General features: G+C 44.4%; 1 protein-coding gene across 1 annotated transcript; it reads right to left on the bottom strand.

Moving 5' to 3' along the window:
* Positions 1-753: 753 nt before the first annotated feature.
* Positions 754-15,040, bottom strand: LOC108919933 (Krueppel-like factor 9). The gene is made up of 2 exons (XM_018728351.1): positions 14,224-15,040; positions 754-3,893 (listed from the first exon to the last, which is right to left on the bottom strand). The coding sequence occupies exons 1-2, from the start codon at positions 14,771-14,773 to the stop codon at positions 3,661-3,663; spliced, it is 783 nt and encodes a 260-aa protein (XP_018583867.1). The 5' UTR covers positions 14,774-15,040; the 3' UTR covers positions 754-3,660.
* Positions 15,041-16,721: the final 1,681 nt, after the last annotated feature.

Raw genomic sequence — 16,721 nt, 5'->3', positions numbered from 1 at the left:
CCAGCCATAAACCTAATAATTAAGTACCTCAAAACAAAAGAAAAGTGATTTTTGATTTAAAAGAAAAAAAAAAACAAAAAACACATGGACACAGTTTTTGACAGTGTGTGTGACCAGTACAGTTCATATTATTGTACCCTGTCCTGGAGAAGGCACTAAGCAAATCGTACATGAGAGAGTACAGTACTTAAATGTTACAGTATCCAGTTACTTCATCCTATTACTTACAAAACCCACACACACACACACACACACACACACACACACACACACACACACACAGTCTAAAACCGCTTGTCCTAAGCAGGGTCGCGGTGAAGTGGAGCCTAACCTGACAACACAAAGTACGAGGCTGGAGAGGGAGGGGACACACCCAGAACGGGACACCAGTCCGCCGCAAAGCACCCCAAGCAGGACTCTGACTCGAACCCCAGCCCCGCCAGAGAGCAGGATCCGGCCAAACCCGCTGTGCCACCAAACCCCCAATGACAAAACTGGACAAATTAAAAATGAATATTCATGCAGACCTGCAGTAGTAACAAATTCATGTAAAAAGTTTTATTCTGTCAAACAATTTGATAAAATGTCCTAAAATATGTTTTGAGTCATATATAAATGATATATATACATATGCACAAACAAATATTAACCTCAAAATGTTTTATCGGAAAATCATATTTCTTTGATCAATTAACAAAATTGATAGTCTTACGTTTGATTTCTTAATGGAACAGAAAAAAAAAAAATCGGGAAGACTTGTGTCATGTAAACAGATGTGGGTTTATAGAGATTGTAGTTCAGAGCAGGAGCCACATCAGCTCCCTCACTACCAAGATAAGTAAACTGGAACAAAATAAGACTGTATAATGAATCTTCTATGAGATGTATGTCGCTTTGGAGATAGGTGTCTGCCAAATGAATAAATGTACATGTAAAAGGGAACAGAGAAAAGAAGAAGGAGCTCATTCAGCAAACCGAATGCACAAGCTGGAAAACACATAAAAGCCCTAATGGGGAAATGAGACTGTAAATGGAAAGTCACAACATTCGTCTCCAAGAGGAAGCGAACTTACATGGACGTCACTAAGCGGCACATATTATTTATAATTATTGTGCTGCTTATCCGACCCCTTCTGTCCAAAGTGACTTATGGCTCCACCCATAATACAGCGAGGTGTCTCGCTGCGGCGATTTGCGTTAAGCACCCTGTACAAAGATACTACCAGAGGGCCAGTCCTGGCAACGGAAGCGGTTCACCTTAAGGGCTCTGCCGTTAAGCACTACCTCCTGCCGTGAGAAACCCCCCCCGATGAACTGAAGTGCAGTGTGCAGAGTGTGAAACGGGGGTCAGGGGCCGGAGCATCGGCTTGGGCCCACGCTGACAGGTGGTCTACAGCGTACAGCAGTCGGCAGCAAGGCCAGGCCCACTTCTCACACTGGGTCAAGGAGAATGACGGATATCTCACACAAGGAGACATGAGGAGACACACCGTGAAGTCCACTGGAGCGTCCCCGCTGGTCAAACTCCCTTAATAAAAATAAATAGCTGGGATATTCCTCCTGGAAAATGTCTAATTTGCAAAACTTGTGCTGAAAAGTAGGGCATTTACCTCTGGAAGACCGTCTGAGGACAAAGAAGCCAGCAACTCTGTCCTCATTACATCAAATGTACATAAAACCACATTGAATCAGAGCTCTGTGTTGGACCAAACATCCATATTCATCCAATTTCATTGCTAGAAGTTCCTAAAAAAGTGTTGTTTAAATAAGCCAGAGTGCTCGAGTGTCGGTGCAAGCCGCTCTCACTTTTACTCACTCAAACAGTTGCACAGTTTCAGAGCAGGGGAACAAATGGAATGAGGCCCCTGTTCACGTGCAAAGCTCAACTCCCGCACTGCGCTCTGCGCGGCGTGGAGTCCGAGGGCACAGTGACCCCCTCTAGGGGCGAAACCAGCTAACCGCAACAGCCTTTCCACCTTCACCCTTTTCAATATTTCTCCTATCTCAGAGACCCAGCAACAACAATCCCTATGGAATGGATGCAGCTCCAGAAAGCTGTCCAAGCTCCTTTCCCAAACATGTGGTATCTTTGCACAAAGCACACAATGTCCTTTATAAGGTGCATTCAGACTAGCAGGAACATGTACAGTTTGAGACAGGCACTCAAAACATGTCCTCTGGAGTGGACAAAAAATGAATGGCTGGCTATCAGGAAGGTTAACATGTGTTTATAAACCAAACGCCACGCTGCCCTTTAGGGCAATATTTGTGCAGATTACACAAATAACAGTGTATTCACCATATTCTGTCCTCTATTGCACTTCATGAAGCACTTGGACATCTGTGGTACATCACTACGAACTGGCTTATGGATACGGATGCACTCAACATGTGGAGCTTACACGGGCCGGCTGGAGCCCAGCACGCTGGGATATCACAGTGCTGACCATACTGAGCATGGGAGCACTGTACACAGTGAAGAATAATGGAAAGACACTCGCTAGAAGTAAAAACCTAGAAGTGCTACATTGCATAAACATATGCTTCCATGTGTCTATGAATCATATTGTAAAAATGCATGAGCTTCATATTAAGGCTTTTCTGTTCTTCTACTGAATTTGCTGCGCTTCAGCCATTTGACCTGAGACGAGGCGGAGCAGGGAGCGCTTGCTAACAGTGATACAAAAGTCTCGCACAAAAAAGCAGCTGCAGCCTAGCCAAGCACATCATATTACCCCTAATATAAGGACTAAAGTAAACCATGAGCAATACTACAAGTAGTATTTATACTATTATTTCTACTACAAAAGCTTTAAGCTTACAGAAAATGCACCAGAATCAGATGCAACGCTACCATGTGACGACAGGCACATTCTAATGGATACTCCACCAAAACCTGGGTACGTTCCAGGGTTAAGGTGCAGCCCCGACCCCCCGACGACCACGCAAACTAATGAAGCAACAAAACCGCTAAAATAACGCAACCGACGGCCGTCAAAATTTCTACGATCATACTTTAACATGAAAAGGAAAAGACGTTGGAAAGATGCAGCACCAGCAGCAAGTGTCGCATTCAGTCTATCATTCGGAACCATCTGCAATGGGTAAAAGGGGTGAGGAAAGGCCAGATGAGTAGACTTCCCAACGGGTCTGGAATAAAACCCCATTCCTGTACTGCAACTGGGCCAGTATCCACAGGCAGGTTCTTTGGTCACTGCCACTGCAGGCACAAGCTGACCTACTATGCAAAACTAAAACTGCAAAGAGCACAGTAAAGTACCCTTCTTGATTAACCCCTTCAACGCACAATGACCGAAATAGTCTGAGCTGCTTTACAGTGGTAAGCTACGATTGCATTAACGCCACTCGACTTAAGTGTTAGAAGCTAACACTGAAACACCAACTATCATTATAGCAGAGGTATGTGCTGGTAGTATAGTCCGGACAAGGATTCATCTGTAATCTGTCTGATCCCTCCTAGTAATAAAAATATGCATCTATTTACAAACTGTTTATACTGTATATCAATGAAGAGAAAAGTGTGGAGTCTTGCTCTGCTGTAGGTTTAAGAGTACCATCTCGCACCCGTATTTTCTTGAGTGAAAGAGAGACTCCAGAACCAAGACTATTCTGTACTGTAGCGGATGCCCTTCCGAGCAGCTACAGTCCCTGCGCGGGGGCACATGGGCCCTTGCGGCCAATCATGGAGGGACAGAAGTCCGGGTGGCGGCGGGCATGCTTGATCAGGTGGTCGCTGCGCATGAAGCGCTTATCGCACAGCGGACACTGAAAGCGCTTCTCTCCCGTGTGGGTCCGAGTGTGGCGTGCCAGCTCATCAGAGCGGGCAAACTTCTTCTCGCAGCCTGGCCAGGCACAGGGGAAGGGCCTTTCACCTAAAGCACACAAAGACAGCAAAAAAGAAAAAAAATGAGTTCCAGGGCAAATCTCACAGCAGAAACAAGAGACAGCAACACAAAAAGCCACTAAAGCGACCACAGAATTTCTAGCTGAGTCACAGATGACCATAAAACAATCTACTATGGCTGTGTCCTTCCATCCATTACCAGCAGGCTCCTAGGCAGTTAGCAGTGTGGTGGTAGTGTCAATCCAGAGAAGCAGGGATACACCAGGCAGGGTACACCTGGACAAAGGATGCTCACCTTCTCATTCATAAACACATCAAGTCAGAGTCCCATATAGACCTGAACTGCACGTTAGCCATGTATACAAAAGAACCTGTGCTATGTACAATAAACCAACAGGAGCAGTAGCAGATCAGATCAGGGACCATAATTATAGATACCTTATAGCAATAATATTGTTATTACTTGTTAACTGGCTTAGAATTGTTACTAAATCTAGAATGCCCAGGAAGGGCGGGCAACCACTGGCTCTTGGACCCCCAGAGGTTTTCTTCTCCCTCAAGTTACAGTTGGGAGTTTTTGTTTCTTTCCTCCGTGGCCAGTAGGCATACTTATAGCTCTATAAAAGTACTGGATTATGGTAGTCATTAGTCAACTGTCTTCTTAGTTTCTTATATGATCTATTTGTTTTTTTTTTTTTTTTTGCCTTATGCCTGTGTTAAAGCGCTCTGTGTCACTGCGTGAGAAGAGTGCTCTATAAAAATAAATTGAATTGAATAATTAAGCAGGGGGTGTGGTGGTGCAGTGGGTTGGACCACAGTCCTGTTCTCTGGTGGGTCTGGGGTTTGAGTCCCGCTTGGGGTGCCTTGCAACGGACTGGCGTCCTGTCCCGTTCTGGGTGTGTCCCCTCCCCCTCCGGCCTTACGCCCTGTGTTACCGGGTTGGCTCTGGTTCCCCGCGACCCCGTATGGGACAAGCGGTTCTGAAACTGTGTGTGTGAATAATTAAGCCAACAGGCATATAGGCTTGAGTTACAAAAGTTGGTCACTGGACCACCTCGTGCATCTGATTCACAATGGTGGGTTATCCATGACAGCACAAATTTACATTTACTCATTTACCTGATGCTTCTCCCCAAAGTGATCCACAATGTTAAGCTACTTACAATTATTTATCCATTTACACAGCTGGGTAATTTTACTGCCAAAATTCAGGGTAGGCACCTTACTCAAGGGTACTATAGCAGAGGTGGGATTTAAACCTGCAATCACTGGGTCCAAAGGCAGTGGTGCTAACCACTAGGCTACCAGTTGTCCCACACACAAATAAAGCAATGCTACTGGAAGCTGCTTGGCTTCTGGCCAAAGTAACAACTGTTCCATTTTAATCTGGTGAAAAATTGTTGCATTTCATAGACGAGGAACTGCAAATGAAAACAGTTGTCAGACATTGTGCTGTCACAAATGATTATTTGGAAATGCCTCCAAAAAACAAAAGGAAAGAACAAAGACCAGGAGACCATCTGCACAGTTCCATTGTGATGAAGTAAATAGGGCTGTTAATCTCTTTTTAATTGCTTTGTTATGTACATGTACTATTGTTTCATTTTAAAATTGGTTATTTTTGGAACAATTACTGTAATTAATTAAACTGCCTCATGCAAAAGTGAAAAAGATACAAAGCACTATGCATTATCTAATTCTACACCTAGGTATTTATTTTTTTCCTCTCTCACATCCTCGAGTTTTCCCTTATTGTATCTCATAGCCTTTGAAGGACAGTAATACTATGATGAAAAACAAATTTCTGACAAATCTGACAAAGCTCTTTATATTTTTCTTTGGAGACAAATCATATTATACAGAAAGAAAACAGATTCAAAAAGATCAGTTTCTGCATGCTGAACAAAACACAGTATATCCTAAAACCACAAACAACATGAACGTTGAACAAACCAGTGGCCAAAGCAATATTGCTTAAAACAGATACTTTACAAAAGATCAAAACTGAAATTTAGCCCTGCAGAACAATGAATAAAAACTACATGTAATCAAGGTTCTCACTGCACATTTTAGAGTTGTTTAACCCCACCACTGACATTAAAAACCACTTTAGTAAAAAGATAGAAATTGCAAGGAATATTCATACTCTGCCACTTATGAAAGCATATATTACAGCCATAGCAAGTGATCTGCAGTTTATACAGGAAAACACTGGCATCTTAAACATGCAGTACTGTATATTTAAATTTTATATAGTATATTTTAGCAACTTCTTACATAACAACATTGTTCAAACACTGCTGCAGCTATAGTCTGCTTTTAAACATGCCAACTTTTTTTTTTTTTTTTTTACAAAGTAAATAAGCTTATGCATGTGTGATTGTCAATAAAGCATTTCTCCCCCGTGACAAACTGATGATCAGTTGATGAATACAGTACACCACCTATTTCAACTTATACAGTGTAAAATGGTGGATGCCAGGACAACACACTGAGGTAGAATGGCGGTTGGGGGCTGTTCCTGCTGTGGTGTACTGAAGACGTCCACATGTGAAATATGAGATGAATCTTTACCTGCTCTATGCTTTTCCCACCCTACTGGCCTACTTTTTTTTCCCAACAGTTGGCCTTTAACTACTTGTCAACCGCATCTATTTGGCCTTCTTCCAGTTTTTCTTTCTATCCACTCTTTTTTTGGCAGGTTCATGATGAAAGCTAAAAAAACAACACTAATACAACCTGGCACTTTGGTTGTTTCTTATTTTTTGAGTGCATGTACACTGCTTGTTAGCCAGATGTCAGCACAAGCTGACTTTTCCAAGCCACATCAGTCATGTGATGCTCGGTAGAAAGGAATGCCAGCACAAGCCCCTCCAAAGCTGAGGACCAGAACATAAAGTAAAGACCAATGAAAAACTATCTTTAAGTGTCTGTTAAATGAATAAATGTAGATACGTTGAACGCCTTACACTGATGCACTCATTTATTCAGTAAAACAATGTAGCGCATGCACGCACACCAGGGAATTTAGAATCACCCATTCACATGAAACACATCTTTGGACTGTGGGAGGAAACCAGAGCACCTGGAGGAGAACATGCACCAACCACACGCGACTGTGCTGGATCTGAACCCACATCCAAAAGCGCAGCACCCATGCTACCAGCCTCCTAGCAGCTAAAAACACTCTTCGGAGCCCAGTATCAGTCCATCGGCATTATTAATAAATACAAACGAGAGTACATATTCCTCTCTTCGTGGACTGTGAAATAGCTGAGGTGCAAGAAACAAGACTAGTGAACATGAACAAAGAAATAAAGTGGTAAGGAAAGGTAATGAAAAGGCAATGAAAAGGTGAAGCGTTGTGGTGGCATGACCTTCCCTTCTCACTCAGAACTGCGGAAACGCTGTCTACATTCAAGAAGGGTCCGAAAACTCACCTTTTCCAGGCCCATTTTGCCCAAGATCTCTCCAGCTCATGTACGGTGTAAATTTTCATGCACCGTAAGTTACTTCATGAGCATCACCAGAGAAAGCCTTTATTCAACCACCACTTCGGCATTGTACGTGACTGTGTATCTTATATTATTAAAAAAAAAAATTGGTAGGAGGTTATCAGGATTCACCTATCCTGTATTCTGCACCTACTCGAGCGATGAACATCAGAACGTGAATCACCGCGAGAATTACGTCACTTTCGCGTTCCTCCCACACTTGTTATGGTTTTTCCGGAGTGTGGAGGCGATGCCTCACTAAATGCATGTTTTTCATTGTGTCTTCCTCAATTTTTTCCGGGTTCTGCCCGACAGTGACGTAGTGGACAATGACCACTACCCTCTCAGACTGGCATTTTGTAGTTCGACCTCCGGTTTGAATGCGAAAAGCGCCTTTGAAAGACTTGCTTTTATTCAGCAAAGGACACTCTTCAGACGAAGCTATATAACTTCTTGAAAGGTATACTTAAAGTTTTATTTATGTGTTTAAAACATGTTTGTGACGTTTCATGGAAATCTATCGAGGACAAGGTTGTTTTTTTAGGCCCCGAAAATTGTATGCGCAAAGCATCCATCATGGCGGCGACGCCAAGCAGGCCGGTCTTTGTTTATTATTGCTAGCACGTTCAGAAGCAACCTCTTGAATTTCATATATATGAAACTTCCACAATATGTAGAGAAAACGACATTTACAAACCTGTAAAGAAAGCATGTTATTTGTAAATTGATCTGTGTTTTATTTAGGAGAAAAGACCGCACGTTCCGATTTGCGTCTGCGATGCATTACGCTCTTATTAAGCAAGTTCTTCTTGTTAATTTCACCGATGTGGAATTCACACAACATGATGTTAACACATAAACAACATGTCATTTGTGCAAACTTCGAAAGAAAGCATTTAACTAAGCCGGATTACGTGTTTTTAGAAAAGTGGATTTTGTTCTGGTGATTGCGCCGGCACGCGCGGTGGTGTGAAATTAGTGAATTTCAGTCTCAAAACAGAGGAAAAAAAATAAAAATAAAAAGAAATCAACAGACAATGCTTTGAAACCGAACTTACTTTCCTCAGATGTGTATGTAATCATTGTTTTATTGTTACCATGGTCTCTATGGTTTCCATGGTGCTGAAAAGCACATGATGATGATGGATTTGTTCTTGGATGTAACAGCATGGTGACTACATGAAATGATGATGCTCCAATTCAGAACAGTTTTTTTTGGTTTAAACAACTGTATCCTCAATGTGTTTCAATAACTTTTTGTATGGTCAACCTGATAGTGCAATCTGATCTGACAATTCTCCAGAAATTCACCTAGTTTGCCATTTATCTCTCTGCAGGACATGGCTCCTAAAAAGAAACAAAGGGTTGTATTTCCACAGTCCCAACTGGGAACAGGAAGACAGCACTTGAACGAGAAGTATTTGACACTTCCTTCAAGAAGCTATGAGTTAAAAAAGGACATATTTTGCAGCTTTACATTTCTCAAGCTGCAAGTAGTCCAACAGAAACAGAGACAATTGAAAACTAATTTTTTGTCCGAGGGCTTTTCTTTCAAGAGGTCCTTGATTGCTGATGTGAACAAGCTGGTGACAGGAACATTGAAGAAATTCAGGCAACTCACGGACCCAGGACAGTATGCAAAATTTTCTGCAATCTGCGAAGAGCCATTTTACCTCTTCCAGTCCATGGATCCTGAGTCGCCAGTTCCTCAAGATCCTGTTCCCAGTACGTCACATCAAGAATTAACTGTTGCACAAGCTGATTCTGCGACAATGACCAGCAGTCCACAGAGTTCTCTTCATTCTCAGCCAGGAACCTCTGCCAGTGCAAGAAGTCATAGAAGTGACCCACTCACGCTACAGAAAGTGCAGATGAAGCGACGATTGGACTTTCTGTCAGCAACCAAGAGAGAACTAAAGAAGAGACAGCAGGAACAAGTCAGGAAATTGAAAGGGAAACTTAAGACCCCAGCGAGGATTACAAACCAAACAATAAAGAGGCTACTGGCAACACTAGACAGGAAAAACAAGGAGATTCGAAAGCTGAAAAACATGCTGTACGGCAACGCCCTCTATGTTGAATTGCAGAGAGAAAGAAGTCTAAACAAAAAACTTAGAGGCACACATCGGAAACTACTTCTGAAGAGGAAACGTACTGATACCGTGTCTTTGGAGACATACAATGAAGTCGCTGCAGCACCGAAAGAGAAGGACAACTTCATATTGGAGTTACAGCATGAAAACTTGACTCTTAAGGAAAGAGTTGAAGACCTCACTTCAAGTGCGGACCACCAGAAGAAGACGAAGAAGACTCGGGGGAAGACGTACTCATCATCCGTGAGACTCCAAGTTTATGATTGCATAAAGTGCCCACGGCTAATGTATCGCTTATATTACAGGGATTGGCAAGGCGTGACGGCATTGAAGTTAAAAATGTACCGCACAGAAATACGGTGGAGTTGATGGGCCATGAATTGGGATTGCTTTCTCAACTGCAAACAGTTGAGAGCATACTTTCTACAAAAAATGTGACCTTAGGATTTGATCGACAACCCAGGAAGGAACTCATATCAACGAAGTCCACTTTACAACGGAAAAAGAAAGTCTATCAGCGGCAGTGGACAAGCTCCCAGGCGGTCGAGCTGAAGACTACAGTAATCATATTTGTCAGACGGTCGACAACTCGGCCCAGACATACGTTTGGTTTAACGAAGGAGCAAACTTTCACGGAATAAGAGCAAAATTAATTGAAAACTTATGTAATACAATAACCGACCGGTGTGCGGCAAATCATGTGGCCATTCGTCTAGTCAGCAGACACTGGGGGAAGACGCTCAACGAGATGCATTGCCACCTACATCCCCTTGATTCAGTGGCAACTGCATGCAGGTATGTATTGAAGAAAGTTGAAACCACCAGCGGAAACGTGTACGGTAAGGATTGTATAGCCACCAATGTCGTTGTTGCATTCAACAAGCTTAGGTATAAAGACGGGAAAGGAGACTCGCGTGGCTTCATTACTTTCTTAGACATGAGGAAACTCCCAAGAGGCATTCTGCCTCGTTATAGAGGAAATAGACTCCACATTCTCTTTCATAATGCTGGTATTCTTGTCGAGCATTATGAGGCTTTCATGGAGTTGCTCAAACAGGGCACTTCTTTAGGTGGCTTGAGAGCTAGCCTGCTGAAAGACTTCTCTAGTGATATTGCGAAGGTTGAATTGCAGGTACTAGGCATTCTTGGGAAGCACCTAACCGGTCCATGGATGAGGAAGTTTTACACATCTGCAGAGTCAGACATTAGTCATGTCGATGCCATTGAGATGGTGAAGCTAGTCATCAAGAGACTGAAGAACAGGTTGCGGGATCCACTCCAGATGCTGTCATCCATGGAAGACTTCTTCGGTGAAGATATTACATTTGACAGTATGCTAGGGAAGCTGAGGGCTGTGCCTCTTCATCAGCAGTTCGTTCCAATGATGACGTCTTGTATGGAGGCTACTGTGGATGTACTGGAGCGCCAGTATGGGAAGTACTTCACTGAAGTAACAGAAAGGCTTAGGGAGGAAACAGTATCTGTACGGTGTCACAACATGGATTCCGAGGAATTAATTGGGATGTTTAGTGCGGCGCGGAAGAAGACACCGAATGCCACAGTCGGTTTTCTTTCAGCCAGAATGCGAGCGTACAAAAACAAAACGATGGATTACCTCGACAAATTGGATGAAGACAGGAGGGAACACGTGCTGGAGAAGGTGGTCAGATTTGCACAAATGTTTAGAAACCTAAAGAGGATCGGTGAAAAGGAACTTAGGTCCGAGTTGATCAGACGACAGAGGGACAAAGAGCAGAGAAGGAATGACACGGAGAGGAAGAAAGTTGAGAAGCTCCTCAAAGAGCAAGGAATTGAGGCAACAAGGAAGGAGTACCCTAACTTAAATTATACACAAATCGAGAGGGTTGTGGACATATTGAATGGATGGGCAGTAGGAAAGCAAATTTGCCATATGTGGGTCGTTGGAAGTCAAACCGTGCCGTACAGCGGAATTATTAAAAAACTTAACATGGCAACGAAGAAGTACAAGATAGCTTATTGGACAGAGGACCAAGAACCGGACGATGCAACGAATTTCCAAATGTCTGCATGTGCACTGGCAGTCGACTTTCTGTATGAAGACCTCGTTTTTTCAGATTAGAAACTGGCAACAGTTTATTGTAAAAAGAATCGCATACCACTCAGACAAATTTCATCTCTGTTCCTGTTTTTCCTCCATATGTGTTTCCTTGCATGTTTCTGTATTAAAGTTATCAATTACTGACACATTCCTCTTGTTGAGCATTGTTTCCTTGCAGGGCGACCGGAGGAGGATGGCAGGCGGTCACAGATGCAGTCCATGCTGATGACCACCTGCCGTGACGGAGGAGACTTGCTGAATAGGGGAATGTTTGCTTATCTCACTTGCATGTTTCTGTATTATTACTTACTAACCCTTTCTTCTTTTTGAGCATTGTCTCCCTGCAGGATGACTGGAGGAGGATGGCCGGTGGTCACAGACGCACTCCATGCCGATGATGACCACCTGCCATGACGGAGGCGACGTGCTACAAGCATGTAGCAGGAATGGTTGTTAAGTAGTTCAGAAGTCTCATTACATGTAGAATGCCCAGGAGGGGTGGGCAGCCACTGGCACTTGGACCCCCGGAGGTTTTTTCTCCTCACCTTGCAGTGGGGAGTTTTTTTTCCCTTTCCTCCGTGGCCAGTTGGCTTTCTTAGCTGAGACTATTACTAGTTACTCAATAAATTCTTAAATTAATTAATTACTGGCTTTGGTGACTTGACTTTGCATTCAACACGCTGTTCTGTACTGCACCTCTTGGTTTTCATTCAGTTCTTCTCCATCCATGTCCTTGGATTTTAAGCAGGAACTTCATTGTGAGGTTTCTACGACTGCAGTATTATGTGTTAAATACAGGCTTGATTCAAGTGGAAGGTAAACTAGGTTTACATAAGTCACATGTTTGCAGTTATGTCTATTCCTCCTAATGCACACATTGTATTTTTGCTGAGATGTACCTCGCTTTGGACAAAATCGTCTGCTAAAAGGATAAATGTAACTATAAGGTTTCCATGATATGTCTACAATAACACTTTGCTGTTATCCACCACGGTTTCTTGTTACTGGTCACCTGACAAATAAATGTGCCTGTGACCCCAGGTCAGAATAAAACACACAGCTTTCACCTTAAAGTCCCAGCTGTTCATGGCTACAGCGAGTCTGGCAGCCATGTTGAACTGGCAGTTCACAAAGACACCACGGTGCAGGGCCTATTCACAGTTTACCGTCTTTTTTACAGCACACGTTTCGCCTTCATATCTATATTAAAACACACACTTTAGCAGTCAAACGTGATGAATTTGCTCTTGCGGAGTGTGTGAATCTGAATGCGTTTCGTCACGCAGAAACTTCATTGTTCGGTTATTTTAACTCGCCAGACGAAAATCTGCGTATGAAGAACAACGTGACGAAGCACAAACTTTTAAACGAAAATGTCTGAAAAACGAAAGTTTCCCGCTGTTCCTACAACGTTCCAGAAGTATAAGCGTGTTCAAATTTTCGCTTGAAATTTTCGCTGACGTACGGTACGAGCGTTAGTACCGAGTTTTCCCATCTAAGTTTTAAGTCTCGTTTGAAAGTTTATTTTTCCTAGAATATATGTAACATGTTTCATGAGTGGAGTTTAAACTTGTGGGAAGCAAATATTAAGATATAAAAATGTTTGTTAGTCGACCAAACCTAACAACAGCGTTATGTTCCCTGTCCCATTCAGAATTAGTGTGGCCAACTCGCCCTTTTTGCTACGCTGCCATGAGCAAACAAAGTATTCAAATTGTTAAAATATCACAGGAAGAAATCATTAGGGGAACATGATGATTAGTGAACCTGTGATAATGTGAAATACAAACGCTAATAATAATATCTAGATCCCACGCCGGGAGTGTTTTTCTTCCGCTTCCCTTATTCGCGTTGAAAAAGTGCATTATGTCGTTTCCACTGAAAAACACACTCCGAAATAACATTCATACGTGTGTGTGTATACGCATAGTCACATGAGTTACACACACACACAATAAAAAAACACGACTGTGTGTGATGGTACTAGAAGTAGTAGACTTCTGCAAAAATAATGCACTCACACACTCTTGCCCATGGCTAATTTGTATTTGATATCGAGCCACTGGCTTCGTATCCCTCAACACCACCGAGCAGTGCTCGCCATGTCTTCGCTCGGGAAGCGTTAAGACCCCTTTGCACTCAGTGTCCCATGTGTCTCCGCGTTCACTTCGTCTCGCTCTTTGTTCGCCGTGTCTTTGTTGTTTGTGTGTGTGTGTGTGTGTGTGTGTGAGGGGGGGTGCTACGGTAGTGAAGAGCAGTGCTGAGATTTCTTTGTTCCTCACCACTGCCCCCAATGACCTTAGAGCCCCCAGTCATCGCTCAAACATCCTAAAACTCAAAAACAACTATAATTCAAGCCCTCCGCGGGGAATAATCTTGCTTTTAAGCATCACAGGCTATTCTGTACAGACATAGCCAGAGCCCGAACACTCGAGTGGTGATAACGAGTTAGTCGAACGTGTTGGTAGGGAGCAGGCAGCCAGCCGAGGCCGAGCACATGTGCGCCGACGCTGAACTGGTGGCCGTGACCGGACACCCGTGTCCGCACTCCGCCCTAATGGCTCCAGCCCGCCGTGCACCGCGCTTCCCGCTTAAAACGACAAACGTGAAGAAGTTGAGTCGGACCTGTTGAAGACCTCCGTGCGTGTGCGTGGAGCAGCGCTCGCGCGCCGCGTTCGGCTCGTGGCGCACCTGTATGTGTCCTCACGTGCGCCTTCAGGTGCGACGACTTCCCGTAGACGCGGTCGCAGCCCGCGAACGTGCACAGGTGTCTTTTGACCGGGGACCGCGCCGGATGTGGTGACGCCGGCGCTCCCGCTCCCGAGGGCTGCGGCGGCGCTTGTTGACCGGGCGTCGGGGTGGCCGAAGGAGTCATGGTGGGGGTCGGCGTGGTGGAGTCCGACAGCGTGGTGTAGCCGCTTTCCCCACAGGACAGGCTCTCCGGGTCGCCGGCCGAGGAAGCGCTGCTCTCCGAACGGCTCGACATCGGGCGGAACTTCCCACTTAAAGCCGCCAAAGTGCCGGCTACGTCCACGATGTTGCCCCCCTCCTTGAGCGTGTCGTACACCTCCCGGTCCTCCGTGGACTCCTGCTCGGTGTCCCCTTGCGGAAGGCCCCGGAGGGGGCCCAGGCCTCCAGGGGCAACAGGGGCCACAGGGGCCGGGCGGTGCAGAACGGGCTGGTGCGACATGAGGAGGAGCCACTGGGCGGCCAAGTAGTCCGAGTGTCCGAACACGGACATCTTTCTCCCTGCGCAGCTGAGCTCGGCTGGACCCGGAGCGGAGCCCTCCGTGCGGACCTGCGACTCGCTCGCCTCACACACAGTTCCTCGGAGCCTCGCTCAACCGCACCTTGTCTGTGCGACACCACTGAGTACAAGAAAACTGAACCAAACAGTCGTTTTAAAAGCGTTCGCTCTTCGCAGAGCCTCCACCGTTTACCCGTCGACTCCCGGTGGCGATGTGCTCCTTTCCCGGGTCCGCAGTTATTGTGTGGGAAGCCGGTTCAAGTCGCAGCCCGGTGGCCGGAGGCGCCGCGCAGCCCCAGTGACGCCGGCTGACGCGGCCCGAAGGCGGGGAAGAGGGAGGACTTGACTGGGAGAGGAGGGACGCGCGCGGGGGACAGCGAGCTATGCACATGCGTTCCCTGGGATTTATCAATCACTTAATATTGAAGAATTCCTTAGATATTGCGAGAAATGGCGAAGCTATGCTACAATCTTATCTTTATGTGCGAATAAATACGTGAAATGTGGTCTACCTATGGGCAGCAGGTGACGTCAGGTTACCGCTTTACATAAAAGGTTGCTGGTTCGAATCCCCACGTCTGACTTTGTACCTTTGACAAAAGTACTTACCCTAAATTGATACAATAAAATGTTGTCATCGACCACATAAGAGAATGTCTGTTCTTTCCTCCACTTGTGTCCTTAAGGTTGAAAGGGGTGTCCATGGTTGATGCTGTGATTCAGTCCATCCATGTGGTACAGTAAAAATACCTTCCTACATATACATTTAGCAGGCTCTTTTCATCCAAAGAAACATACATCTTTGAGAGAAATAGAAAGTGCCTTACATCAACAGAAGGAGAGAAGGAGATGGATGCAGACACATGATTCTTCAGTACAGTCCATTTCTCTCATACCACCATATGAACCAGTGTATATTACAGGAGTAGCTACATAGCGGCTTTTACAATTACTAAACTTCATTAAAATTAACAATGGGAAGCAACTGTATGTAACCTACAGGACTGAGAATGAACACCATGTTCAATGTATGTGCAGAAATTTTCTATATCAATAGAAATATTAATATCAAGTCATATTTTTTAAATAAAATCTATTTTACTAGCACACTGCAATCCATATACCTGTTATTAACTCAAGGCCAGTGCTCATCAGTCTTGGTGGTGAGATAGGGGTGCAAACAAAATGTGTACTATTTGTAGGTATGTATTTTAGGTATATTTGGCCTAAAAATAATTTACACCTGATATATATTTACATTTATGCATTTAGCAGATGCTTTTCTCCAAAGCAACTTCCAATGAACTCTACATAGTGTTATGAGCCCACATACCTTATTCACCGTGGTGACTTACACTGATAGATACACTACTTACATTGGGTCACTCATCCATACATCAACGGAACACACTCTGTCACTTACACACTACGGGTGCACCTGAATACTGGTCTTTTTTTTGGGTACATGCAAGTCTGCTTTTCATTTTTGCTAAAACCGCATATAACTCATGCAAAATTTGAGCTCACTTATTGGACCTTTAACAAAAACAGTATATCTTCACTACTCTATCTACTATAAGGTATCAAATTACCCATGTATTATGTTCAGTTTATTTACCATAACTGTTAACCCACTTAGCAGTACAGTGAAACAGCACCTGGCTGGTGCGAGAGGATGCGAGTTTGATCCTTGCTCGGTCTGTGTGGAGTTTGCTTGTTCTCCTTGTGTCTGGTTGGGTTTCCTCCCACAACCCAAAGACATGTAGTTCAGGTGAATTGGTGACTCTAAAATTGCCGACTCTAAAATTGCCCATAGTGTGTGTGGCTGCGTGTGGCTGCCCTCTCCTCAGCCTGGTGCCGTCTTTTTGGGAAAGGCTCCAGACTGCTAGGACCCTAGTTTCAGACAAGCAGTAGATAGTGAGACAGTGTTCAAACTACAGAA

This window comes from Scleropages formosus, chromosome 9 (genome assembly GCF_900964775.1).
Source record: "Scleropages formosus chromosome 9, fSclFor1.1, whole genome shotgun sequence".
In the NCBI taxonomy this organism is placed as follows: Eukaryota; Metazoa; Chordata; class Actinopteri; order Osteoglossiformes; family Osteoglossidae; genus Scleropages; species Scleropages formosus.
This window is presented reverse-complemented; position numbering and strand designations above follow the sequence as displayed.

Bases quoted from the DNA above. Each gene is read 5' to 3' on its own strand.
- LOC108919933 (XM_018728351.1), bottom strand. From the start codon at position 14,773: ATGTCCGTGTTCGGACACTCGGACTACTTGGCCGCCCAGTGGCTCCTC. The intron at 3,894-14,223 runs GTGCGCCACGAG...TGTGTGCTTTAG, and splicing joins GCACGTGAGGACACATACAG to GTGAAAGGCCCTTCCCCTGT.